Below are 24759 nucleotides of genomic sequence, written 5' to 3' on the forward strand. Positions count from 1 at the left end.
TAGAGCCAAGACGGGGCAGCTTTTTAAGCTTACCTATTCCTCGGAAATATCTCACGCCTTCTATTGGTGGCGCTCTACCAACCGGTTTTCTGGAATAATGATTCACTATTTTCTTTTCTCATGTTCCAAATGGCGGTTTCGATTCCATGGCTTTACGCAAGGGAGCCGGAGAATTGCGGCTCGCTATGAGACTCCCGCCAGCCACCCGTTGTAAATTAGATGGAGACATGTTGAAAACTGACATCACTGGAATGTTGGAGCAAAAACTTCATGTAAGTGGTATTTCGTGATTGTATTTTCAATGTACTAAGAAACCGTATATTAAGAATGTTTGTTCATGCATGGTTCAAAAAACTCTAGAAACATAGAGCCGCTCATCCTGATTCCCGATCATGTGAAATGGTGCCTCGTATTGTACAAATAAAAAAAAAAGTGCAAAAATCCCAGTAAATCATATCTAAGTGTCTTTAGTTGCGGTTATACTTTTCGAAAGCCTCGTTGATCCAGGCCTTGGTGTTGGCCTGGTTCTGTTCCAATAGGGACTTGGTAAAATCCCTCACTGCCTGCCTTCGCTTAAGGAAACCGTCTCGGTCATCAATCACTCGCTCAATCACGTCCATCTCGCCCTCACCAGGTCGGGCAACCCAGGTAGCCTCCCGGGGCATGTAAGAGTAAGCCTTGAGCAGCTCCTCTGTCGCAACGATGGGGGCTCCTGCGATCAAAGCTGCGGGAATGGTTGAAGAAGCCTTGCGGTCGAAGTATGTCTCAGAGGCAAACGCCGGAAGAACAGCGAAAGACTTGGACATTAATGTGTAGAAATCGGGGTAAGAAAGACCCTCGTCGAAGAAGACGTGGTCCTTAACGTGATCGGGAACCGAGGGATGAGTGCCGTGTCCGATAAGGTGAAGGCTGACATTCTGAGGTGTGTGACCCTCGGACTCCTCGTTGGCTTTTCGGATGACGCTGCCGAGATGGTTGAAGACACCGTTGTAGTCACGTCGGCCGTCAGAGTAGTCGCCCTGAAGAGACAGAGAAATGCCGGGCTCGAGATCAGGGTCGGGAATGTGGACAGGGAACACCGGGGGAATGACGCGGGTGGTAAGGTTAGCAGCCGTGTGCCACTTGGGAATAGTGTCGTTGAGGAAGAAGTCAAGGGTGTGCTGACTCAGACCAACAAAATCGACGCGCTCGTGCTCTGCCCAGCTGCGGACGGCCTGGACGTACTTGCCCTGGGCCCATCGATCAGCGTGGTGGATTGTGCAGAAGAGATGGGTGTTTGCGGTCTTGAGGAGGTTGACGATAGGATCGGTGCCACGGTCGAGATCGAACTCGCAGGTGGTAGAGACGAGGATGTGCGGGGGGTTCTCGGTGACATCGTTGGCGAACTTGTCCCACTTGTGGACGGTGACGTTGGCAGCGAGGGTGAAGTTGGCCATGATGCCCTGCATGTTGAAGCGCTGGTTGGCGAAGTAGACGTCGAGCGAGGAACCCTCCTGGTTACCGAAAGCGTGCATGAGAGCAGCGGCGACCTCGTCGTGTGTGCCCGAGGACTCTACGAGCATGATGCGCAGGGGCTCCTTAGGGTCCTTACCCTTCTTCTTGCTACCACCCATCCATGATGAAAGAACGCCATCGTCTGTGGTGAAAGGAATCTTCCAGCCGCTGGGAGGTCGAGGAATTGAAGACCAGGTGTCTTCGCGGAGGAAGATGAAGAAGACAACGAGCGCAAGGAGGATTGCGACCCAGAGTAGCGAGTAAAATCGCCTCGGAAGAGCGACAGCCATTATGTGAGATTTGAGCCTTTGTCTGTACCTATACAGTCTCGGTCGGATGTAAAATTGCAACGAGTGGATGGATGTTGAAGGAGAGAAATATCAAATCATCACAACCCTCGACCGGCGGGAAAAAAAGAACGAGTCCGGCGATGCAGGTAGAAAGTCTTGAATGGGCCAAGAGATTTTTTTGCTACGAGGGGACGAGGAGGGACAAGCAAGGAAAAGGTTGGGCAGGAGGGGGGTTCCTGGGGAGGATAAGCCTTAAGGCAGAAGAAAGGAAGGCCAAAAGATAAGTCAAGTTTAGTCTTAGTGGAGGTTGGTTGGTTGGACGGACTTGCTTGGACCTGGACTTGGACTTGGAGAGATAGGGGCTTAACGTGACGCGCAAGCGGGGCCTGGCTACCAAAAACTCTCGTCTTCGTCAGGACAGTGTAAGAAAGGAAATGATAGTAACTGAATTTACGCCTCAATCCATCCTTGTGCTTACTCTCGAGCGATTATCTCGACGCTTCCCGCCCCTTTTAAAAACGCATGTGGCTTCAGTAGTTGGCCCCAACTGAACTCAAAAGCGACAGGAGCCCCAGCGATTGAAAGCTGGGCTTTTTCGCCTTTTCCACGCTGAAGGATCTCTTGGCTACCATCCAATTGATGAGATGCTCAGGGGCGTTTCTACGGGGGGGCCGTCCAAACTCGTCAGGGGCTCGGCAGGCGGAGGAGGCGCCCGCGACCTACCACAGAAAAAAGCTTGGTATTAGCCTGCATCAAACTCTTGCTTCAAACTCAAGGGTTTCCCTGCTACGGAGAAGACTACAGTGCAAGCAAGACAAGCCAAGACGAGACAAATGCCAGGCGAACATGTTCAACACAGACGGTTACTCGGAATATAATGCGACCTATTCCTCGCAATTGCCTCATTTTTTGCATCGCCTCAATTGTTCTTCAATTCATCTCCCCACAGTGACACACATCGCGTCGGAGGCTTGAAACAGAACCCCAAATAGAACGTGGCTTCAGAGTCGGCAAGCCACATTGGATCTTCAAGATTAGAGACCTCGCTAGGCCAGTAAGAACTCGTATTTGACGCCATGTGAATCGATACTTCAATCGAGTTCAATTATCATCAAAACTCAATAGAGTCTCACTACCCAAAGCCGTATATAACTTCAAGCAGAGCCATTCTATGGTATGCGCAGCTGTGATTGAGTTCGACAATACTGAATTGTTCGTCAGAATAAGGTTGCATTGGATTGGGTAGTCCAGGCTGCGGTTCTTTCTCGAAGCATCCAAGTCAGGGCTCAGGAATCGACGATCAATATACTCAAATCCCTCAACAAGCGTCGGAAAGAAAAAGGACACTACGCAAGACTACCTAAAGCCATACCGAACCAAATAACGGCTCGAGAAGCGCCAATTCCTTCATCTTATCCAATTGCTTACTGCGGAGTAATCTGGAAACCTGCAGATCTAGGGCGTTTCGCACAAGATGACAATCCCAATCCTTCCATGTCACTTCAACTCCATTCCTTCCCGCGATATTCAGGAGACATACCCAGCATGGTCATATCCTGCAAGGATGACTTGATGCGACCCAGAGAGAAAAAACAAGGCTTCCCTTGAGCTCGAGTAATTGCGGTATGACTGCCTATGTTTGAGCCTCGGCGATCACCCTTCGTCTCATACTGCCCTTGTCTTGTCTTTGTCTTATCTCGGCACCAAAAGTGACACAGAGCCCGGCTCTTCAAAGCTGAGACGCGCACTGAATATCTTCTTACCGTGAAACTTACTGTCCCGTCCACTGAACAAGTTCCACTAATTCGTTTCCGTGCCTCTTTTCATTAAACAACGGTCCGCCCCCAATTTACCCGTCGCCCCCTTTTCCCTGCAGTTGGTTCATGAGCCATCTAGTCCAATCCAGCAGCCTTATCGTCTGATCGCGCTTTACGCTTAGATATTAGCGTTGGAAATTCCTATCGAGGACGATCAGAGTTGAAATCTCGGTGTGATTGTTGCGATTGTTCAAAGATGCTAGCAGGGTCTCAAATTGGCAGCCGTTATTGTGAAACTTGTCGACTGAGCACCTAATCTGTAATGGCCTCTTGGCATCTGCGACTTGGCACGGGGGGACGTGCAAATGCCCGATCGCGCTATGTCCAAAGCGGTGTACAGTGATATATGCATATGCAGTTATGCCCTCTTGATAATGACACTCTGTTGTATTGCATTTGCGCGGGATAGGGATTTTTAAACTCGGGTGGCATTCTGCCCTGGCAACTTCGCGTGGCTTGCATATAGCCTGTCAAGCCTGTCCAGTAACCTTCATGCCTGACCCTCTATCAGTTGGTTCGTGTCTTTATTTATCTCGAAACGCCACTTTTTGCAGCATCTAGAAATATCCTGGCCTTTCTATTGGAGGATGAGCAGATCTGGTGTGACCACCAACGGTGGGGAGTGAAAGAATCAGACTTTTCGATCAATCGTTTCCATGGGAATATCTTGACAGATCTGGTTCAACCACTGGACACTCGCGTCATTGTTTGCTTTGTTCTCTGGGAAACCGGCAGAGGCGCTCTGAATCATTCCAAGGGACGGGCAAACGCTGAACCGATTGTACGGGTATGTAGCCTGTATGTAGCCTGTACACGTGGTAATTAGTCTCAGATTCGTCATTATTCATCATGACAAGACATTCCAAGACGAGACGAGACATGACTGCTTGACAGGATAATTATAACCGCCGAGACAAACCGACCCTTCAATTCCTCGTATTAACTTTCGGCCGAATCTTGGAATCACGTCATGTTTGCTATACGACACTTTGCCCACTAGTCCCACTGCTACTGCCGTTCAGTCATAAGCTATCGTAAACTATTGAGACTATCCCGCCGTCACTGCCGGCTGCCGAAATATGGCCCGTATCCATCATTACGAAGTTGGATACTATTCTGAGTCTCCTCTTATGGAATGATATAGACTTCATTGTCATACCCCGGGGATAAGGCGGCAAACTGATCCGTGTAGGCGGATATTGTGTCAGGCGTTAAAACCACATGGTGTCAAGGGTTCTCGGCCCTGCGACAGCGGGTCGTCGCCCTGATGAGGCTCAGCAGCTGGGAACTCAGCTACCGGTCTTCGTTTGACTCGACGCAATTAACTATACGATCAGCTACACTCCATTGACAAACGATGAGGTCGTTGCCGTTAGCCGGGGACCCCCTGGCTCGTCACGATACTCGAGGTCCAGAAGGTCGAACCCTTGCAGAGCTAGACGTTCCGGTTGCCGTAATACGAAGCTGGGGTATTAGCAACGCTGTGAATAGGAGTGTCACTTTTGCACTACACTTGCACTATTTGTTCGAGACCCTGAATAGCTCTGGGACCTTGCGAAACGTAATAGACGAATGTGCCGGTGCTCCATAGGGCGTGGAGAATCGTTCCTGGATATGTGAATATCGACGTTGTAACTTTGATGGAGTTGAGGCTGTTGAGATCTAACTAAAGGATCCAGGAACGCTTTGTTCCTGGTAGTAGATCATGCACTTGATATGTTCTTAATTGCTTGTATTTTACGTCGCATCCTCTTTGTACGTTTGAATGTTGATAATGATGTGTGACAGATGCCACTGGTCGTCAAGCCAAGGGATGTAAAGCTGCAGGCTGTCCTACATAGAATCTTACAAAGTCCACAGTCGAGTGCCAATTTGCCGCTTGTTAACAAAAGAAATGTTTCTATTCCGAATAGAGACATACCCTCTCATTCAATAGTGCGTGTGGTGGGAGCTGGGTATGTGAATCGCGGAATGTCACCAGCAACGGTTCATTGTACGGCTCGTAAACGCAACTAACCAGGGACTTTAAGGAGTCGATAGCACTGTAGTATTTGTTTTTGATAACTCAGCTCAACAATCCCCAAACTCTTTGTGAAAGGCAACTTTTGTGACCGTCTATCGAAGATGGGAATGCATCGCAATGAAAGGCCGGAACTCGGCAGGTCGAGTGAGCTCGTCTTCTTCATGAGCGTATGCAAGGAATGCAAAGAGCAAACAGGGAATCATTATTCTCGCATACTTGAAAGTGTCTAAAGTCTGAATGAACAAGTTTGTTCACCGTTGCCCGCCAAAGGAATCTACTGTGGTCTACAGGAAGTCCCAATTCCACGTTTCATCTAGATCCATCAAGGCCTCCCAATCCACCCCATCAGCGGTTCCATCAGATGACGAGTTTCCGAAATTTTGGCCTTGACCAAAGTTCATGTCACATCCTGCTTCAACCCATGAAGGAAGATCATCAGCCGCTGTACCTAGACTCGTTGACAGACGTTCCACGGAGAGAGCCCCATTGTCTGCTGGCGGAGATATGTGTAGAGACGAGTCAAATGTCGATGTATCAATTAGAGGATGATTAACAGGGATCTCGTTTGACATGTTCTCAGCGTTGTTGAGCATTTGCTGGACATCCGAGTTCACACGGTCTCCCTTGTCTCGGGTATGTTGGGCATTTGCTCCTTGACGCTTAAGCTCCATTTCACGATGCTGTTCAGCTTCCGAGAACAGCTGCATGAGAGACCTCCACAGTGATCCCGTCTTCATTTCTTCTGTGACTCCTTCTTTCAAAGCTGTAGTTGCGCCCCATGCTTCTTCTAGTTCTCGTGTCCAAGGGAGTCGAGATGCTTGACGGAGGTAGACACCCATTGCATGCCATGGCATTTGTCCTTGTAACTGCCAGCGCCACTTTACCCACGCGGGTCCTGATTTGAGAGACTGCACTGCTTTGGTGACTGTGATAGATGGAGTCAATAGCTCATCCGCTGCAGGGAGAGTTTTGGATCGTCGTCGAATAACCAGTTCAACTTTGGCAAAGAACAGGGTTGTCATCACCCTGATGAAGGAGTCCCATGGTTGGTTGGGCTGTAGATGCTGGAAGTAAGTCTTCTCGACTTTTTGCCTCAGGGCGTTTAAGAGGCCGAGACGGGTCTCTAGAGAATCGGTTGTATCGGCGCGGATGGCTTGTGTGAGATACCACAGCTCGCAGCGGATGAGACAGAGTGTCACACCAGTTGATCCTTGATTAGGATTTGGGATCTGAGTGGTTGAGCTGTCCAGATCGACATCGTTTGAGTTTGTAGGGAGGCCTGTGCTGAAGGACGCTGGGGTGATTGACAGGTCTTGAGCGTCAGCCCGTCGACTACTGGAATCGATGAAGCAGATGTGCCACCAGAGCCGACGTCTGATCTCCCTCTCAAGCTGATTGTACTGATGTGGGTCGCCCTCGCGATGAAGGCATACTGACTTTGCTAGCCTGAGGAGCAAACCTGACAGTGGCCATACTTTATCTTGAGCCCCAATGTTTGGTAGCAGCGATAGGTATATGACCAGGGCTTGAAGGACAGTGATGTCTTTTGTAGTAAGAAAGTTGGCACGAGCGAGTGCTTGTTCAGTACCGAATTGATACCGCTGCAGCAGTTGTTCTCTGGGTGTGTTGAAGTTGAACGAGACTGTCTTTTCGTCCATGGACGCAATGGCCGCTAAGCATATCGCAAACAACAGGGCTTCTACATCGTGGCCACAAGAGCTAAAGTTGCCTTTTAATTGTTTGACAATATTCTCAATCGCTGGAGTATGAAGGACCTTGATGAAAGGGTCAACATTTTCGACATATGTCTGCCATATGAAGAGCATCTGAGAGGGCATGGGGTTGAGCCCATCTAACGCTTTCGCGAACTCTGCGCTGCCAAAGACAAAGCCAAGATGACTTAGAGGAGCCGGAGTCCCATTGCTGGTAGGCTCTGTCATGATTGAGTTACTTGGGGTTTCCGAGATATCTGCAACGTCGTGTACAGCTTGAAGTATATTGTCTACCTGTCACTTGTTAGTGCTCGGATCATCGCTAGGGTGTTAGGTACTAACCTCGCTGCAAAATACCGTCCAAAAGCGATTTCCAACGTGAAGTCCACCGTCCTTGTCAACAACAAGCCTACCAAAATCCTCATCAAACTCCGAAGTCTGATGATCCAAACTGCCAGATGACGTAGCCCACGAAGACTCTGTAGGCTCCTTATCCACTGTTATCTGACCCATAGTCTTGGCCCCATTTTCATCCTCAACCTGCGCCGCGAGTTCAGTAACGACTGACTCGAGACGACGAAGACGACTGAGCAATTCAGATTGCTTCTGAGCTGGAGTCTTGGCATCGCGAGTTCGTCTCGGTATACGACCCGTCACGGGGAAATGGCAGTCGATTTTGTTTTTTGTACAATTGTTGCATGGCTCTTTTCTATCGCAGCGGATCTTGCGACGACGACAGGTTACACAGCTCCAGATTTTGAGGTTTGGCGTGACCTCATGATGGGATGTTGATAGGGATCGGTCCATCGGGGGTTATAAGCTCCGACAGAGACACAGAGGTATAGGGTGGTAAGGGGTAGATATTTGGATAACAGGAGACGGAAACAATGAATTCGCAGTAATTGAGGCTCAATGATAGAATAGATCGCATATGCTTTGCTTACTGAAGCTGTTGATGAGGGGAGCCGAAGGATCGGGGGATCGTCATCGTTCTCGGACACGGCGTTCGGTCGTGATCCCTGTCACCGGAGCATCCACCACCGAGTGTGAGGGACGGACATCACTAACAGAGATACATAGGTCTGCAAGTAGTTTGTAGTTGGGCAAACGTACCTCTAGATAAACCCCTTCTCAACACCAACATACGTCCATCACCGATACCGAGCATCTGTATGTTTGTATAAATGAGATCACAGCACTAAAGATAATTAAATAACCTATTCTACTCTCCTTCGCCTCCATATCATTTGAACAGCATCACCAGCCATCATGACAAAAACCGTAGTCATTCTAGGTGCAGGTTGGGCTGGTCTTCCACTCGCCCACAAGCTTCTCAAACACACACTTCCCAAAGTTCCTGACCTCAAAGTCATCCTTGCCTCCCCGAATAGTCACTTCTTCTGGAATGTCGCTGCTACTCGTGGGATAATACCGGACGCCATCCCAGATGAACAGCTCTTCTTACCAATCAAGCCCGGCTTCAATCAATACCCCTCTGAGAACTTTGAGTTCCTCCTTGGGAAAGCAGATGGAGTCGATGCCGAATCGAGTACTGTTCATGTAATCTCTAACGAGAATACCAGGCGCGAGATTACGTATGATGAGCTGGTCATTGCGACAGGGTCTCGGCTGGCTAGTGATCTTCCCCTGAAGCCTGTTGGAACACATCAAGAGACCATCTCAGCATGGAAGCAATTGCAAAGCGAAGTCGGGGGCTCAAAGTCAATAGTAATCGCAGGTGGTGGTGCTACTGGAACTGAAGTTGCTGGTGAATTGGCCGCAAGATACGGCTCTTCCAAGAGCATCACCCTTGTTATTAGTGGTGCACAACCGTTGGAAGGGGCCCTTGGTTCAGTTCGCGCATCAATCTCAAGGGATCTCAAGACCCTTGGGGTCAGACTCATCTATAATGCGCGCGTCACCGAAGCAAAGAAGAGCGAAAGAGGCCAAGGGGCAGAGGTGCACTTGTCCAATGGAAGCACCCTCACAACAGATCTCTATCTACCTCTGCACGGCATCAAACTCAACACCTCATTCGTACCACCGTCATTATTAGACTCTGGTGGAAACATCAAGCTTGATGAAAGGATGAGAGTCGCCGGGACAAAGAACATCTGGGGCATTGGCGACGTGGGCAACATCGACCCCAAGCAATTGACCATCACGGACAATCAGATCATTCACTTGGCGACAGCTCTAGATGCGACTTTGACAGGGAACGGGGATATCAAGCCGTATCAGCCTGCGAGCAAGAAGATGATATTCGTGTCACTAGGTAAGAAATATGCGACGGGTCAGATTGGGAACTGGAAGCTGTTCTCATTCATAGTATCGTATGTCAAGGGGAGGAAATTGTTCGTTGATACAGCTGAGGGATACGTGGGAGGGAAGCATTTGAGGCATGCGGCCATTTAATATTCTCTGATCTAATGTTTTTGTACTCTATCCCATCTGTTATAATACCATTCATTGTAATATTCCATCCTGTCAATCTGTTTCATGCTGTGGCCCCGTTTCTTGTATTTAGTATAGCAAACAAAAGTAATAGTCTCGGAACTATTGAAACATCTAATATCCATCCACTGCATTCCCTTACAGACTGTATTTCCAACTCTCTGCGTTATCAAAGTACGACAAGAAGAAGTTCGGACCCAGTGTATGAACAGTGTCATTGGTCTTCAGTCCTTCGACAAGTCTCTCAGAGCAACCCTTCTCGAGGGTCTTGCCGGAAAGTCTACTCTTGACCCAGTCCATCCACTTCATTTGGCTAGCCTGAATGGCAGAGAAGTGGTCCATACCAGAAAAGGTGGCATGCTCAACAGCTTCCTTATTGCCAGTCTTCTTCGCCAAATCGCAGGTGTCCTTGACAGCGGCGTCAATACCCTCGGGACGAACGACATTGTCATCTGCACCGTTAATAATGAGCAACGGACCAGAGAAAGTCTTCCGTCCCACAGCGACTCGATCAGCCCACTTCTTAGCAGTCGGATCTTTATACCAGCCCGACTTCACAATATTGGTGGGGGCGAGATCCATTGTCACCAAGGCCAACACGGGGAAGCATCCCTTGACCTTGGCAATAACGTTGTGCCAGCGATCGTACCCTGTAGAAGTGAAGCCTGTGTAGTTGTACTTGGGGTAGATCTTGGAGATTGAGTCGATGACTGCGGATTGTGCAAGCAGGCCGGGTGATGCGATCGAGTTCTCGGTCCAGTAGGCATAGTCATCGAGGATTCTAGTCACTGGCGCTATGGAGACTGTGCCTTTGTATCCTTTGAGAGGCTTCCTGACTTGTCTTTCTGCAAAAGCCCACTAGAGAAAATAGTCAGTTTCAGTATTTTGATGGTAGCAGACCGTACCCATAAGCAATTGAGCACAGGGAATACGCTGTATGTAAGGACATCAACTTACAGATGCTCCGCCACCTTGAGAGTGGCCCATAGCGACAAACGGACCGTCAGAACCAAGAAGATCCGGGAACGCTGATCTAGCTGCAGTTACAGCAAAAGCAACATCATTCGCGTGAGCCGGCGCTGTGACCCAAGAATGAGGAATGGTGTCTCCGTTGGGCAGCTCAGATACACCAAGACCAGCATAGTCGGGTGCAACCACTGCAATGCCCTGAAGTGCCAGAGCAAAGGGGACTTGAAAGTGGTACTGTAAAGCTCTGTAGCTACTAGGTGCACAGGGCTTGAAGGTACCTGTCGTGCCGTGAGCCCAAGCAACCATGGGCAAGCCCTTCCTGGTAGAGCCTGGACCGGTTGAAAAGGGAGCATAAGGCCAGAGAACATAAGCAGAAGCGGGAATGATCTTTCCATCAAGGTCTTCAGTGGTGTAGATGATTCGCGACATGGTCAGACCGCTGGGGACGATATAGTTATCCAAGTTAGTGACATCCTCTGTCTTGAGTACAACACCAGGGGCAAGTTTGCTAGAGAAGCTTGAAGGGGTTTTGTAGAAGGAGAATGTTGGGTCCGACTGTTGCTCCAAGATCCACGAGGATGCGTTGAGGGCTCGGGCCTGGCATGTCTTGTCGCAAGTGGTAGTGTCTGGGAAGGGATTCTGTGCTACAACACAGGAGGTGGACAGAAGAAGAAGAGTAAAAGCTCTCTTGAATTTGATTGTGGCCATCGTGTTAAGATGTACGATATGCTAGATTGCCTTGTCGTCGTGAGTGAGGGGATGATCTAGGTTATATAGAAGATCGCCATGTCGTGATCTCTCGACTTCACAAACAACTTATCACGATACCACTCTACATTGAGAATTGTATATCTCCAATATAATATCCAAAAAGGCTGCGAAGCCATCAATTCCAAATTGATGGTGGTAGTATCGGGGTCCCGAAGCCAAGCGGTCAAGTTCGAATACGATCAGAGCAAGGCTATGAGTCCGGCAGTAGCTCACGTTGCATCTCAAGATTTGTAATAGTTAACTATACACTCTATGAAGAAGGTCTGCAGTCTCATGCGCCTCAGCTTTTGATCGCCTACATGGCCGCCGTTGCACCACTTGTTAGCGGGTACGCTCGAATACGCCGGAGTACGCCAGTACGCCAGCCATACCTACGACGTACGCCAACCAAATCCACCGCGGCATTATCGATAATCGAGAAGACTGGTCTGTTGGAAGTCTGGCGCTTGCGCCAAGATCAACCTTAATTTAACAAGATTGAGTTAGCTAGTGATCTCCATCTTAGTTGCGTATAGACGGATAGGGCTGGTAGTGTCCAGCTACGGAAGACCCTGATACGCCATAACGAGGGTGGTGTTTAGTTCAGAATCAATATGTTTATATGTGAACGTTTGAAGTATATAAACTAGTTGATGTACTCGTTGAAGATAATCCGATCAAGCAGCAATCGCTCAACATCCTCACACATCTTAGTCCCAATAACAGAACAACCTTCGCAACTTCGCATCTGCTGAACAATCTCAATCACAACATCATCAAAATGTTCTCCAGCACCGTTCTCTCCGTTACTGCCGTTCTCTTGGCCTGCTCGTCCTTCGCGGCTGCAGCTCCTCAGGGCAAGACCTCCGAGGTCAGCTTAACTACCAAGCTGCGACTCGCCGAAACGTATGTCATGCGCTCTGAACTCTCTTATCAAGTGATTGCTAACCCCTACCAAAGTTTCATTGATCGCTACAGTCTTCTTCCTGAGGACAAAGACTTTCTCTTCAGCTTTAACAGCACCCCCAGTGCTATGGCTAACAGCCAGACATTCCCTGCTCTTACAGGCTCTGGCGTCAGTCTGGCTTCAGCTCAAATTCCAGGTATATACTCATCCTTCTCGCTTCTGAACCTTGGATGCTAATTGCATACAGGCTGCTATATGATCATGCTTCACACTCACCCCCGAGCCTCCGAGCTCTTTGCCGTCATGTCCGGCCGCGTCTATACCGAAGCCGTTCCCGAAGGCGGTGTCCTCGACGCCGAAGGAAAGCCTCGCGTCATCCGCAACGAAATCAGCGCTGGCCAAGCTACCATCTTCTACCAGGGAACTAAGCACTACCAGGTCAACCCTGACTGCGAGCCCGCCAATGCTATCGCTGCATTTCCCTCTGAGGATGGCGGTTTTGCTGGTGTTGCACCTGGGCTGTTCTCTATCAAGGATGACGCTGTAATTCGTCTATTGGGAGAGGCTGTTGATGGTGAGGATATTGAGAAGATCAGGGCTTCTATTCCTACGGATGTTGGCATCAAGGTTGATGAGTGTCTCGCTAAGTGCGGTAAGCAGAAGCGTCAGGCCTAAGGATTGGACCTTGACTTCCGTTGAGCTTCGAGCTTCTTATTGAGTATTTCTTTCTTTTCCTATGTTTCAATTGCGAGATATAGAGTTTTAAGGTAGGTAGATTAGTAGGGTATAGATTTCTGTTGGAGCTATTGCACTCTGCGACCGTGGTTTGAGTTCCCGATTGGCCCGTGATCTGATAATGCCACGCGAACACCGACCTTATCAGATCTGACAACGTCATGATAATGTAATCTGAGCTGGCATTCCTTGCCTCAAAGGATTGGCTGCGCCCCGTCATACCACTGATGGCAAACCCGGTGTAAGCACCAACTCAGCCACATTCCTTCGCTTGCGAAAACAGTTAAATCCACCAGGAATCTTGCTTTAACAGAATCCTATCCCCTAATAATTCTCGTGTACCAAGACCTCGATATTAGCTCGAATATCCACTCTGTTTTTATGACTGTGACACTCTAAAAGCCCGTACGTATCCGAAATTGTTTCATTGGAAAGACCTAACATGAAATAGTTTTTAAGATCAACAATGGCGAAGAAAGACAAGAAAGACCTGCCAAAGACGGCTCAGCAGGATAAAAAGGCAAGACAAGAGTTAAACACCGCTTCATATAATGTTTGGACGTTGATTCTACAAGTGCTTTGCTGTGGCTTGATAACAGGAGGAGCAAGCTAGAACAGGGAAAGAATAATTATTTACGGAGCAGAGCTTTTCATTCACAAAAATAGCGTTGCAAAGGATCCGGAGGTTAATTTGAGCTAAGGTCAACATACTTCAAGACCTGGGCAAGACGTCATCAGCCTCTTTCGCTATGTTACTCTAAACAATACTCCCTTCTAATAATATTTTATATCCGTTCAATGACATTTTTGCAGATAACTATTGGCCAGTGAACTCTAAATCAACCCTGGTGAACCTTCTTGCACGATGTAACCACCAATAACATCTGTTCTCAATTGAAGCCAAGAAACCATGCATTTTCGCGACAAAACGATGAGCGGAACAATGAACCTCCCGTTGTATCATATCACGCATATATGTCGCGCTGCTTTCTCCAGAGTCGGCTCAACTCTGCCCCGATTCTCCAGAGACGAAGCCGAAACTATCCCCAAAGCTGACGCTGAGCTCTAACAAGACGGGTAGAACCGGACTCAGGTCAGCTAAAGGACATGCCACGCTAGGTCAGCTGGTCCATACCTCAATCACGAGTTTTCGCATTTTATACGATGAGTCAATTCGTTATCAGTATTAAATAGAGGGGAATACCTCAATCATGCAATCCAGTCGTTGCTGATCATCATTGCGTCTTTACTGCGATGGCACTACAAGGTCTAACTCGGAAAATACTGGCAACATCACTCGTTGCTGTAGTCACTGCTGGCGGTGTCTATGGCTACTCGATTCAGAAACGCGTGTCGAAAGTTGATCGGAATCTCATAACGCGGTTCAATACCGTACCAGAGAAATTCCAGAAGTCGAGGTCTGTTAGCGAGGTTGTCAACGCGAAACAGCACATATACGATTCTGACTCTCGATACATCACGCTCGACATACCGCCTCAACATCGTGATGTATCTGATGAAGTTCTATTGGCGAAGTTCGTCAAAGGATATTTTGGAGGTGCTGTGATTAGACCAGAACGAGTTGCACTTTCAACTCTTGGTATGACACTTGTCAACTTTTCAAGTGAGTCTGTCCTTTGCCTCAGTGTGATTGCGTATTTAACGAAATGAACAGAATCAGGGCCAGCCCCGAGAAAGTTGTGGTCATGCACAGAACTTCCTGAAGTTTCATTACCTCCGGTCAACACCATTCTATATGGAGTCTTTCAAGTTCTGGAGACTCAAATCGGCGTCAAGGTTGCGCCAAACCGCACTGAAAGCCATGTAGACTTTGGATTTGGAAGTGACAGTGATGTGTTTGCAGGAGTTCACAGATTCGTGGTTGTGAGAACGAAAGAAGAGAAGAATGAAGAAACAGTGCAGATTCACTATGAGTCCATGACTTGCAACCCTGTGCAAAACAAGCCTCTGAGGCCACGGATCTTGTTCAAATTTCATGAATTCTATGCAGACTTATTGTTTAGGGATGCAATATCGGAGATCAAACACTGGATGGGCTCGTCTTGATATGTTGGACCGCGGAAACGGTTATCTCTTCTCTATAAACTTGTTTTACTAGTGTAAAGTACCAACGAGCCTGTTACTCGACTATTCACCACTTTGAACCTCTCTCTCAAGTGGCCCTGACTGCTAGCTACTCCCCGGAATAAGTCATGTTTGACTTAGTTTGGTCTCGGCCTTGGACTTTCCGGACGCGTTACAACAAACACGAATTGTATGATGAACCAAACAAACAGCATCGCCCATCCCAGAACCGAAAACTGGCATCTGAAAGATTCAGGAGTACTCTTCAGGTTACCCCAGACGACAAGAACTGTCCCGTTCAAGAAGGAAAGAAATGACAAGACCGCTAAGTTATACATAGTTGAAGTCATCTTCTGAATCGACTCCGAAGCGTCGCAGTTAGGAAAGAAGTGGCCACTAAAATGTTGAAGAGTCACGAGGAGACTCAGATGTACCAAAGAGGTATAGAAAAAGACTGTCATGAGGTCAGAGATATGAAAGGCTTCAGTTGCCAACAGTGCTTACCTTTGGTAAAATCTTCGCTAGATATACAAAACATGTTGCCCGTCGAGAATTCTAAGAAGATTTGGGATTGTTGAGTATGGCTGATACTCGATATGATATATTGAGAGAAAGGGTTTATGTTGATGGGGTAGCCTAGAAAGATTTAGAGAATGTACTCTGGAGGAGAGGCCCATCGCTTGTGGCTATTGAGCATCTTATACCCCATGATCTACTTTTTTACTTTTGGGTAATTATTTCTGTAGTAACTATTAAGGTATTATAGTAAAAGACTTAAACTATATGCTGATATGTTGTTCGTAGTTGAGACCTATGGCTGAGAGCTTATAATCACCACACAGAACTTAGAACCTAGAAGTCATGTAAACTTACAAATATATCAGTAAGACAGATCAAGTTGAATTATTAAAAAGAGAACCTTATGTTAAGTAAGTTTTTGACTAGACTAACACTCGCTTGTATCTAAATATATGGATATGTCGACATCAATATATATATATACTTGGCTTTAGAAAAGGTTCATGGGAGAGCGAAGTTCTTATTAAAATCACCACGTATATCTATTAAATATTTTCCTTCGTCTCTCATCGAGCTGCCACGCATCGTCTAAGCACCATCTGCAACAGGCGTTGGCCCTTCAGGCAGCTTACTGCCAGCAATGTTACACTGTCGGAACAATCTAACCTCATCTTCCGCAAAAGCACCAACCACTGAATGGATCACTCCACGATTATGAAAGAGAACAAGATCTCCTTGCTCCCAGTCATGAGGATAAACCTTTTCAGGAGCAATACCAGGACGCTGAAGTTCGTGGACACGCTCACGAACGGCAGTAAGATCATCAATCACAGTACCGTTCGCGAGGTGCAGCTTTCGAACGGCAGACGGATGAACCTGAAGTGCTAAACGGCCAGTGACAGGGTTACGCCAGCACATAGGAAGGATCTGGATCTTATCCTCCTCAACAGGCGGAAGATTCTCGACAGGAATTTCTTTGCCTTCGGAGACCAAGCCCAGGCCATCGGAGCGGGACTTTGCACCTTTCTTCCAAACATATGGATGCGGAGCGTACTCAACCTTTGTGGTACGCACAATCTCCTTATCCTCAGGCGAAAGCCGGTCGTACATGGCGTAACCCGACACAAAGGCTGTAGTACCACGCGGGACGGTCAACTCCTCATTGGATCCGTCGTCATAGACGAGGGTCTGTTTGCGACCTCCGGGAACACGGACGGCGAGGAGTGATGTCACCACTGGAGGAGCGAGGCCGTACAGAGCGGCGTCGATGTGCCATCTGTAGAACCTGGTGAAGTCCAGATCCTTCTCATCAGGGATAGTGGTGGCGTGGAATGTGCGATGATGCGGATGTCGGAGCTGAATGTTCCTCAGTCCTTCATACTCCTCAACGAAGCCATTTCCAATGACCTGCACTTGAGGTTGATGAGGGATGGTCTTGAGGTCAGGATGGAGGATTGAGCGCTTTGCGTCAATCGTCTTTCCATGGCCATAAGAGCCCGCAGCTTCAGGATCGAAACGCTGGGTAATCTCATACTGCGCTTTAGGAGAGAGATGGTTCTGGTTCTTGAAGACGAGAACTTGGTGGGTGAAGAGTGCGTCACGGATTACGTCAAAGTCGGCATCTAGAAACAGTCAGCCTGGGCTCATGCATGACGAGAGACGTGTCTTACCAGAGGAGGTTACCGATTTTACGGGTATTCTCCCACTATGCGTTATTTCAATCATTCACGAGCATGCTTATGATAGCTTACCACTGATGTTTTCAACGTCAACGTTTGGGACGATGGCACCGAAGTCAATGCTTGACTCGGCTGATGTAGAGATGGGAGTGACGGTTATTTGAGAGGCCATTGCGATGTTGTTGTTTGAAGAATACTTGTAGCAAGCCTGTGACAAATCTTGGTATTAAGCCTGTTGTTTAAGTGAAGCCGAGGGGATTTGTTTGTCTTTTATATCGCTATCTAAGGTCCACGTTAGAGCGGGTCGCGGCGGTCGCCTATCTCTCTTATCTGCTCCGAGGATAAATCCGCTTTCGTTATCTCTCCATACTCCGTAGCAAGTTACACAGTCGATACTAAGCTTATCACCGATTACGCTTATCAAAGGACTTCCAAGTTCCATTGTGCTTAGCCTTCTCCGATCATTGATTAATATGGCAAACAATAGCAAACAATTAAGGTTTCGTAAATATTGTCGATATCTCAGCGAGATAGACAGGCAGCCCGTCAGAAAGAAAGCCCTTTGGCCCAAGCATATCAGTAAAGAACAAAGAATGCATTTCGTTAGGCCGCAGATCTGAGGATATGATCAAACTCGTTAGGTAGAATATTGCAGGTCATTCAAATAGTATTTAAAGTGATCATTGATATTATGAAGGGGTTCTTTGTCTCTTTTGACATTAGCTGCCTTGAAGGTACAAGCAATGAAGAAGTGATCATAATTCTCCTTCGTGTGTCTTCCTTTCATGTAAACTATGCATGAGAAACTGGAGTGCTAGAGAATGATCTACCTGTTAATTAACTTGAAATGCCATTAGCCTCCCATTTACGCTTGGTATTGACTTCAAGTTGCATTGAGAATTACTTCAATCGTATGAATACAATAGTTATCTTAGGTCTTTCTTTGAAAGGAGAAAGAAGCTCCCTTACAGTCAAATTGAGTCCTTGTAAAGAGGCAACTTGACTAGCTCAGGTGCATAGCCAAAGCTTTGATCTCGCAGTGACTAGCTGTAAGTGACACATTCGCGTAAGTTATTCAATACTCTAACGGATCTTAATATAAGATATGCTGCCATTTGAGGATCGTGCTCTTTTTAGAACTCTGAAGGGCCACCATCATCGAGCAAGAACCCCAAGGTTCTACAGCATGTCTTCTTCGGTACCGCAACGCACCCGACTCAGACAACCTGAAACCTTCACCGGCTTTGCCAAGTTACCACCAGAACTACGACTCATGATATGGGAATTCGCTCTTGATCGGTCTCGCCATACAGTCCATGTATACCCATTGAAAGACAACACTTCATCCAACCGCCCTGACCCTAAACCGAGTAGTGGGATGACACTCAATTTCATCCTCGAGAGAGAGATAGTATCATAGGTGCATGACGCATATAGGCAAGACAAGATGCGAGGTAAGACACGAGACAACAAGCGAGTGTGACGAAAAAGGAAAAGACAGGGGCATGTGGAGGGCATGCACAGAGTCCAGGGAAATCATCATGACAAAGACCACCAAAGGAATATTCAAATCATATTTCGATAATCGCTTTACGGCTAGACTTATAAGTATCTTGAATGCGGACATCATGTACCACCTCACTTGGACGAAGTCATCACAAAGGGCATCGAACCCGGTCTAAACCTTATGAAAAGCGTTAATGAGGCTATAAAATCAGAGAATGCTTTTCTGATTGATTATAAACGTCCTTCAACTCACATGAACGCCCGTAGAGCTGTACGGAGTTTTGTATACTGGCTTGCGCCACTTGGCCAAGTCTTTCTTATCGACTATGGTCTGAAGCGAACGCAGCCCATAGAACCTGGGCGAGTGTACCAGATGCCATATTCGAAGGAAACGGCAGGCGGTTTGTTAAGGTTAGTACGACTAGTATCGCCTGGGAGGATGGCGTTCCGGGACAGGGAGATCGCGGTTGGAAGACTACTCGGCGTGTGCGCAACATCTTTCCGAACAGATATCACAGTAGATGCTGCGCTGTTGCTTGCGAGTATGTATAGGAGCATGACAAATGGTGTGAAGGTAGAGAACTGAGAGGGAGTTGGGTGCGTTGGAGGGTGTATCTTCAGTCAGAAGCAGTAAACATAAGTAGGCGAGCCCAAAATATTAGATCGCATGGCAGAATACCTGGGCCATGCCGTACACTGCACTGTTAAGGAATAGCGAAGCTGAGCTTGAAATGTACAAAGGGTTCGGTAGCTCACTCTAGGTAAGGTAGCTATCCCTTCAGAAAGACAGCCTAATTTCGCTGACGTAGAGATGCGGCCTATCACAAGATGGGAGCTGGAACACATAGTGACCACTCTCGAAGGCTTGTTTCAATCACCACTGAAACACCTAAACTTCCTAAACAGATAAGATAGTGAATCGCATCGGACAATAAATTCGAGCTGTCAGAAGATTAATCTGATCTGATTATGACTAACAATCCCGAAGCCACCTCAACGGCAATTGTCCGTCCAAGCAATGGCGCAATCGCAACGTCTGTCCCCATTAGGAAATTCCAAGAGCTAATCAACACCCCGATTATCTCTCTTGAACCTAGAAGCTGTGTAAGACTCAATTGGCACCACCTCAATTAGCAGAAACCCCAGATTCGTAGCAATCGCAAATAACGTCATCCTCAATTCGAGATTCTGATTGGCTAGTTTCGCCGCTGACATGCTTAGCCTGTTTCGCTGATGGTGGGAGTACGACTCCGTGATATTGTAGCTCGAGCACGCAATACACCAACAAAGGCGTCATTACACTGCGGGGGCCGGTAACGGATGATACCTGGGGAAAAGGGTATATATAAGATCATTGCCGAGGATAGAATTGGATGTCAATTAACTCACTACTCAAATTGGAATTGTTGTCTTGTCTTTATAGTGTCTTTACATCAATCACAATGGCTCCAGGTGCTCTCATCGACGAGTCTTCTCAGACTCCTCTCCCACAAGTCAAGAACGCAGATGCCCCTCGTTCAATCTTTCCCGATGGCATCCGTACCTCGGGTCAACATCCTCCTCTTTATGATGCCTTGAAGCCTTACTCTGAATTCCCCAAAGAGATCACTGGTCCTACGCTTTGGAAAAAGGAGGACTACGAGAACTCACCTGAGCGATGGACTCATCCTTTCACCGATGAGGAGATTCAAGAGTTGAGCGATACCGCTGATGCTTTCATTGCCAGTGGTACTCCCCTCACTGGCATCTCCAAGGTATGATGACAGTATCATAACACAGTTTCAAAACTAACATGTTCAGTCAAACTTCCCTCTTCCAAACTTGGGTAAAGTCCTCGGGACTCTTCGAGAAGACCTTCTCAACGGCAAGGGCTTCATACTATTCAAACGCTTCCCAGCTGGAGAATGGGGTCCTCTCAAGAACGCAGTAGCCTACATGGGTCTTGGTACATACATTGGTTACTTTGTCTCCCAAAACGGCCTGGGCCATGTCCTCGGTCACGTCAAGGATGTCGGTGATGACGCTACACAAATCGACCGCGTTCGTATCTACCGCACAACAGCTCGTCAATACTTCCATGCCGATGACTCCGACATCGTCGGTCTTCTCTGCGTCCACCGTGCCAAGGAAGGTGGCGAGAGTGACATTGTCAGCATTCACAATGTCTGGAACGATCTTCAGAAGAATAACCCCGATGTTGCTGAGCTTCTGACACAACCAATCTGGTACTTTGACCGCAAGGGAGAGACGTCAGTTGGCGAGGAGGAATGGATCCGAAACCCCATCTTCTACATCGAGAACGGTGGCCAGGGTCGAGTTTACTGCAAGTGGGATCCTTACTTTGTGAGATCTCTCACAAGATTCTCTGACAAGGGTCTTATTCCTCCTCTGAGTGAAGAGCAGAAGCATGCTATGACTGTGCTGGAGGAGACTTGCCAGAAGTTAGCTTTGCATATGATTCTCGAGGTTGGAGATATTCAGTTCGTTAGCAACACACATCTCCTTCATGCTCGAACAGCATACACAGGTAAGATACCTCCTTCGACAACCATATTAGCTATGAAAGTACTAACATGCTGTAGACCACCTTCCTCCTGTCCCTCGAAGACATCTTCTTCGGCTATGGCTATCTACTCCCGAAACTGAAGGCGGTTGGGCTCTCCCTTTCCATGATAGCAAGGAGAAGAAGCGAGGAGGCATTCAGGTGAACAATACTGCACCAAGATGCCCTCTAGATGCAGAGTAAAAGTCCTTTTTTGATAGATTAGCGGTCACGATTTCACAACAATTAGCATACAAGAATAATAACAGTTGAAGACAACGATACTTTTAAATATGTGATTACTCTCCATGCCTTTCTCCCATTCTTCTTTTAATTCCTGGTCTGTTTGCTTGATATACCTACGGGAATGAGGCTCAGCAAACCAAGATTAAGATCCATCACTCCCATCAACCCGTATCTGTTTGTCTATGTATAAAGACATCCTGCCTAATCCATTATCAACTCTATTCCAATCTAAACCGGTGGGGTCGCAAGAAGATCTATGCTCTACCCACTAAAGCAACCACGAGGTCAAAGGCGTCATGAAAAAAGCAATCAAGATAACAACAACAACTGGCAAGTATGCAAACATCTTAGACCAGTCGACATCCTCTATCAAGTCCTCCACACCTGGAGAAACCAAGTTGAATGGGAATTGAGGAGGATACAACTCCCTTCGTCGTCGTCCCCTTTCAAGAAGATGCTGTGCCTCATTCTCGATAGCCACGATAATGCTGTGGTACCCAGCCAAACTACTGCGCACGTATAGCGTCTGACGAGGCTTGTCATACGTCCATTCCACGTTCGTTCCGTGGACACGTAGCTTGTGTGCGTCATAGTGATACGCCGGGATGAAAATCTCAGTGAGGTGTGTTTTCTCATCGACAGGTTCTTTGGTCGCTGTACTGGTCCACTCATATTCGAAGCGTAGTGATTTATGGTTCCAGTTGGACTTTTTGGGAATACCGGCTGTCTTCACAGCATACGGTCTGATGATCACGTCGAGAATTCGACCGCCTTTGTAAAGCTCGTCATGCTCGTGAAGATGATTCCGGTAGTCAGGTCGTACGGGACCATTCTCGCTGACCTCGTCACCATTGATGACTGAGAAATCCTCATTGTTCCACCCGTCGCCGTACTCAACTCTGTTACTTGGGTTGTAGTTCCACAGTGTGTAGTTGAGCTTGTTGTCCTCCATTGCGGAGATCAAGCCGTTCATCAAATTGCGTTGCGTGTCGTAGCACCCTGTGCGGAAAGCTTCTGCTTTGTTGATATCGTACGAGAGGCCAATCTCACCAATAACCGTGGGAACTTTACCCAGGGATTGTTTTCCGTAATTGACGATGTTGCCAAGCTGCCTTCTGTAGTTGTGTCTAAGTCCCGCGACGCCAAAGTAGAGCGCGTTGAGGACGAACATGCCTCGCGTGAGACCTTGGACATTGACGCTCATCCACGAATGACTCTTGCTAAAAAGGACGTTAAGATCGTAGAAATGAGGCGCATACACAAAGTTCTGCGGGCGTGGAACCTTGATCACTTCCTTCTCGGCATACTTCTGCCGAAGCCATTTCTTGTTATCAGGATCCTGCGTCGGCCAAGGCGGGATGAACTCATTGGGGATCGGTTCAATGAAGCTAAATTGCTTCGCCTTCTTGCGCGACACACGCTCCGTAAACTTTTGCAGAAAAGGCGCATAGCAGTCGTTGTACCACTCAATGGGTTTCCCCTCACGACCCGGTCGATGATCAACTTCAAAGTAATCACCGTCGCGAATGCGTGCCGTTTTCTTCTTTTCGTCCCACTCCCAGACGCCATGGGCGCGCCACAGGCATTCGCCCATTCCCCGACCGTGGCCGATAGGTTGGTCTTTGAGGGACAACCATGCAGAGCGACCTTTGGGGTCAATACGAGACTTGTGGGATACACGAGTTGGCCATGGCCATGACTTGACGTAGTAATCGACATCTTGGGCATAGCCACTTCCAAGGGCGAGAGCTTGTGCGAGAGAAGGACAGTGGCCGATTTGTCGCCGTTCAGTGGGATAGGCATATGTAGCGGAAGGAGCAGTGCAGAGAAGAGGTTCCTGTTCCAGGCCAATTCTCTGGCACACTGGGAGAGTGCTGTATATTCAGCCTCGGTAGTCGATAGTGCCACTGTTTCGTCCCGTTTGGCCCTCCATGAGCCTGAAGACCCTTCAAGTTGACCAAGCCATCCAAACGGCGACGACATTTGAGATTGGGAGCTAAAGCATCACCAGCCCAAAAGAGAGTCGCCATTGTCGACGCAGCGAGCTTCTGGTAACCCGAAGGCCACAAGAATGGACCACCTGGCTCTTTTGGATTTGGTGGTTCACTCGCGCGTTTCTTCTCATCTTGACTGTGAACATAAGCAGCGCCTGTATCGGTGAAGGCCTCAATATCGAGACCTACAACTTCAAACGTCCAGCCAGGCGCACCACTTCCGCCACTGTACCGACTCCAAACATCTTGGTGCGCACAAACAAAGCACTTGATACCATAGTCTGGCATGAGCTCGATCAATTGGCGCAGGTAGTCAATATACTCTCTATCCAGGTCCTCAGGGTCTGGTCCAGCATGGCCAATTGACTCCCAGGTAACAAGCAATCTCACAAAGGGCACACCCCAAGCCTGCAGACGCCGAAAGTGCAGCGGCGCATCTTCCAATGGAAAAGGTCTTCCCACAAAAGTGACAATGCGATGGCTCTCATAGAAGCCATGATCCAGGTGAGACAGGCCGTTTGGCTCAGTGGGTAGTTTAGAGGCGCCAGAGATGTTGAGACCGCGGAGGGAAAGGACGCGGTTGTAATTGTCGATGAAGTGCTCGTCTCTGATTCGAATTGGACCGCCTAATGCAGCGTCCGAGAGGTCAGCTGCTGCGTGGATGGACATCTTGGGTGTGAGCGTGTGAAGCGGAGGACACGGTTGGGACACGCAAGCTGAAGTGGCAGCTGGAGGTACAGTACGGGCAGCACAGCTGAGCTCTAAAGTACTCCACTGAGATTTGCTTGGCCTCTATTCTTAGCGGTGTGGCACCAGTATCACCGTAATTGACATGGATCATTTGACAGGTGCGCCAGAACAATGATCAGTAGAAACTGTAAAATGAGGAAAGCAAGGTGGATGTATGTGCTGTGTGATCTCTTCAAACTTTGACATCAAGATCACTGTGTATTTTTTGACGTGGTGGGAAACGTTGATTAAAAACACTGTTGTGACCATGGATGTTATTTTGATTGTGCAGCCTTTGACCTCACTAA

The 24759-nt window shown here is 47.9% G+C and overlaps 9 protein-coding genes across 11 annotated transcripts; 4 read left to right on the forward strand and 5 right to left on the reverse strand.

The window, feature by feature from the left end:
• Nucleotides 1-255: 255 nt before the first annotated feature.
• Nucleotides 256-2269, reverse strand: FOXG_10354 (uncharacterized protein). The gene has a single exon (XM_018389659.1). It carries the CDS (start codon nucleotides 1782-1784, stop codon nucleotides 468-470), a length of 1317 nt encoding a protein of 438 aa, XP_018247977.1. The 5' UTR covers nucleotides 1785-2269; the 3' UTR covers nucleotides 256-467.
• Nucleotides 2270-5236: 2967 nt separating this feature from the next.
• Nucleotides 5237-8298, reverse strand: FOXG_10355 (uncharacterized protein). 2 transcript variants are annotated; one of them, XM_018389661.1, is made up of 2 exons: nucleotides 7679-8298; nucleotides 5237-7626 (listed from the first exon to the last, which is right to left on the reverse strand). In XM_018389661.1, the coding sequence occupies exon 2, from the start codon at nucleotides 7562-7564 to the stop codon at nucleotides 5909-5911; it is 1656 nt and encodes a 551-aa protein (XP_018247979.1). In that variant the 5' UTR covers nucleotides 7565-7626; nucleotides 7679-8298; the 3' UTR covers nucleotides 5237-5908. The 2 variants fall into 2 exon arrangements, with proteins under 2 accessions (XP_018247979.1, XP_018247978.1); XM_018389660.1 differs by having other exon boundaries at nucleotides 5618-7630.
• A 307-nt stretch (nucleotides 8299-8605) lies between these two features.
• FOXG_10356 (uncharacterized protein) lies at nucleotides 8606-9751 on the forward strand (the record flags this gene model as incomplete). Its single annotated transcript, XM_018389662.1, has 1 exon — nucleotides 8606-9751. One exon carries the CDS (start codon nucleotides 8606-8608, stop codon nucleotides 9749-9751), a length of 1146 nt encoding a protein of 381 aa, XP_018247980.1.
• A 177-nt stretch (nucleotides 9752-9928) lies between these two features.
• On the reverse strand, nucleotides 9929-11467 carry FOXG_10357 (uncharacterized protein; the record flags this gene model as incomplete). The annotated part of the gene is made up of 2 exons (XM_018389663.1): nucleotides 9929-10648; nucleotides 10748-11467. 2 exons carry the CDS (start codon nucleotides 11465-11467, stop codon nucleotides 9929-9931), a joined length of 1440 nt encoding a protein of 479 aa, XP_018247981.1.
• An 823-nt stretch (nucleotides 11468-12290) lies between these two features.
• Nucleotides 12291-13091, forward strand: FOXG_10358 (uncharacterized protein; the record flags this gene model as incomplete). Its single annotated transcript, XM_018389664.1, has 3 exons — nucleotides 12291-12415; nucleotides 12470-12612; nucleotides 12664-13091. 3 exons carry the CDS (start codon nucleotides 12291-12293, stop codon nucleotides 13089-13091), a joined length of 696 nt encoding a protein of 231 aa, XP_018247982.1.
• A 303-nt stretch (nucleotides 13092-13394) lies between these two features.
• On the forward strand, nucleotides 13395-16028 carry FOXG_10359 (uncharacterized protein). Its single transcript, XM_018389665.1, has 3 exons — nucleotides 13395-13556; nucleotides 13603-14775; nucleotides 14827-16028. Exons 2-3 carry the CDS (start codon nucleotides 14406-14408, stop codon nucleotides 15216-15218), a joined length of 762 nt encoding a protein of 253 aa, XP_018247983.1. The 5' UTR covers nucleotides 13395-13556; nucleotides 13603-14405; the 3' UTR covers nucleotides 15219-16028.
• Nucleotides 16029-16149: 121 nt separating this feature from the next.
• Nucleotides 16150-17700, reverse strand: FOXG_10360 (uncharacterized protein). 2 transcript variants are annotated; one of them, XM_018389666.1, is made up of 2 exons: nucleotides 17507-17700; nucleotides 16150-17377 (listed from the first exon to the last, which is right to left on the reverse strand). In XM_018389666.1, the coding sequence occupies exons 1-2, from the start codon at nucleotides 17604-17606 to the stop codon at nucleotides 16344-16346; spliced, it is 1134 nt and encodes a 377-aa protein (XP_018247984.1). In that variant the 5' UTR covers nucleotides 17607-17700; the 3' UTR covers nucleotides 16150-16343. The 2 variants fall into 2 exon arrangements, with proteins under 2 accessions (XP_018247984.1, XP_018247985.1); XM_018389667.1 differs by having other exon boundaries at nucleotides 17426-17700.
• A 2596-nt stretch (nucleotides 17701-20296) lies between these two features.
• On the forward strand, nucleotides 20297-23479 carry FOXG_10361 (uncharacterized protein). Its single transcript, XM_018389668.1, has 3 exons — nucleotides 20297-20694; nucleotides 20741-21467; nucleotides 21523-23479. The coding sequence occupies exons 1-3, from the start codon at nucleotides 20314-20316 to the stop codon at nucleotides 21684-21686; spliced, it is 1272 nt and encodes a 423-aa protein (XP_018247986.1). The 5' UTR covers nucleotides 20297-20313; the 3' UTR covers nucleotides 21687-23479.
• FOXG_10362 (uncharacterized protein) lies at nucleotides 21709-24463 on the reverse strand. The gene is made up of 2 exons (XM_018389669.1): nucleotides 23637-24463; nucleotides 21709-23602 (listed from the first exon to the last, which is right to left on the reverse strand). The coding sequence occupies exons 1-2, from the start codon at nucleotides 24389-24391 to the stop codon at nucleotides 21997-21999; spliced, it is 2361 nt and encodes a 786-aa protein (XP_018247987.1). The 5' UTR covers nucleotides 24392-24463; the 3' UTR covers nucleotides 21709-21996.
• Between the last annotated feature and the right edge of the window lie 296 nt (nucleotides 24464-24759).

Source organism: Fusarium oxysporum, chromosome 7 (genome assembly GCF_000149955.1).
Source record: "Fusarium oxysporum f. sp. lycopersici 4287 chromosome 7, whole genome shotgun sequence".
In the NCBI taxonomy this organism is placed as follows: Eukaryota; Fungi; Ascomycota; class Sordariomycetes; order Hypocreales; family Nectriaceae; genus Fusarium; species Fusarium oxysporum.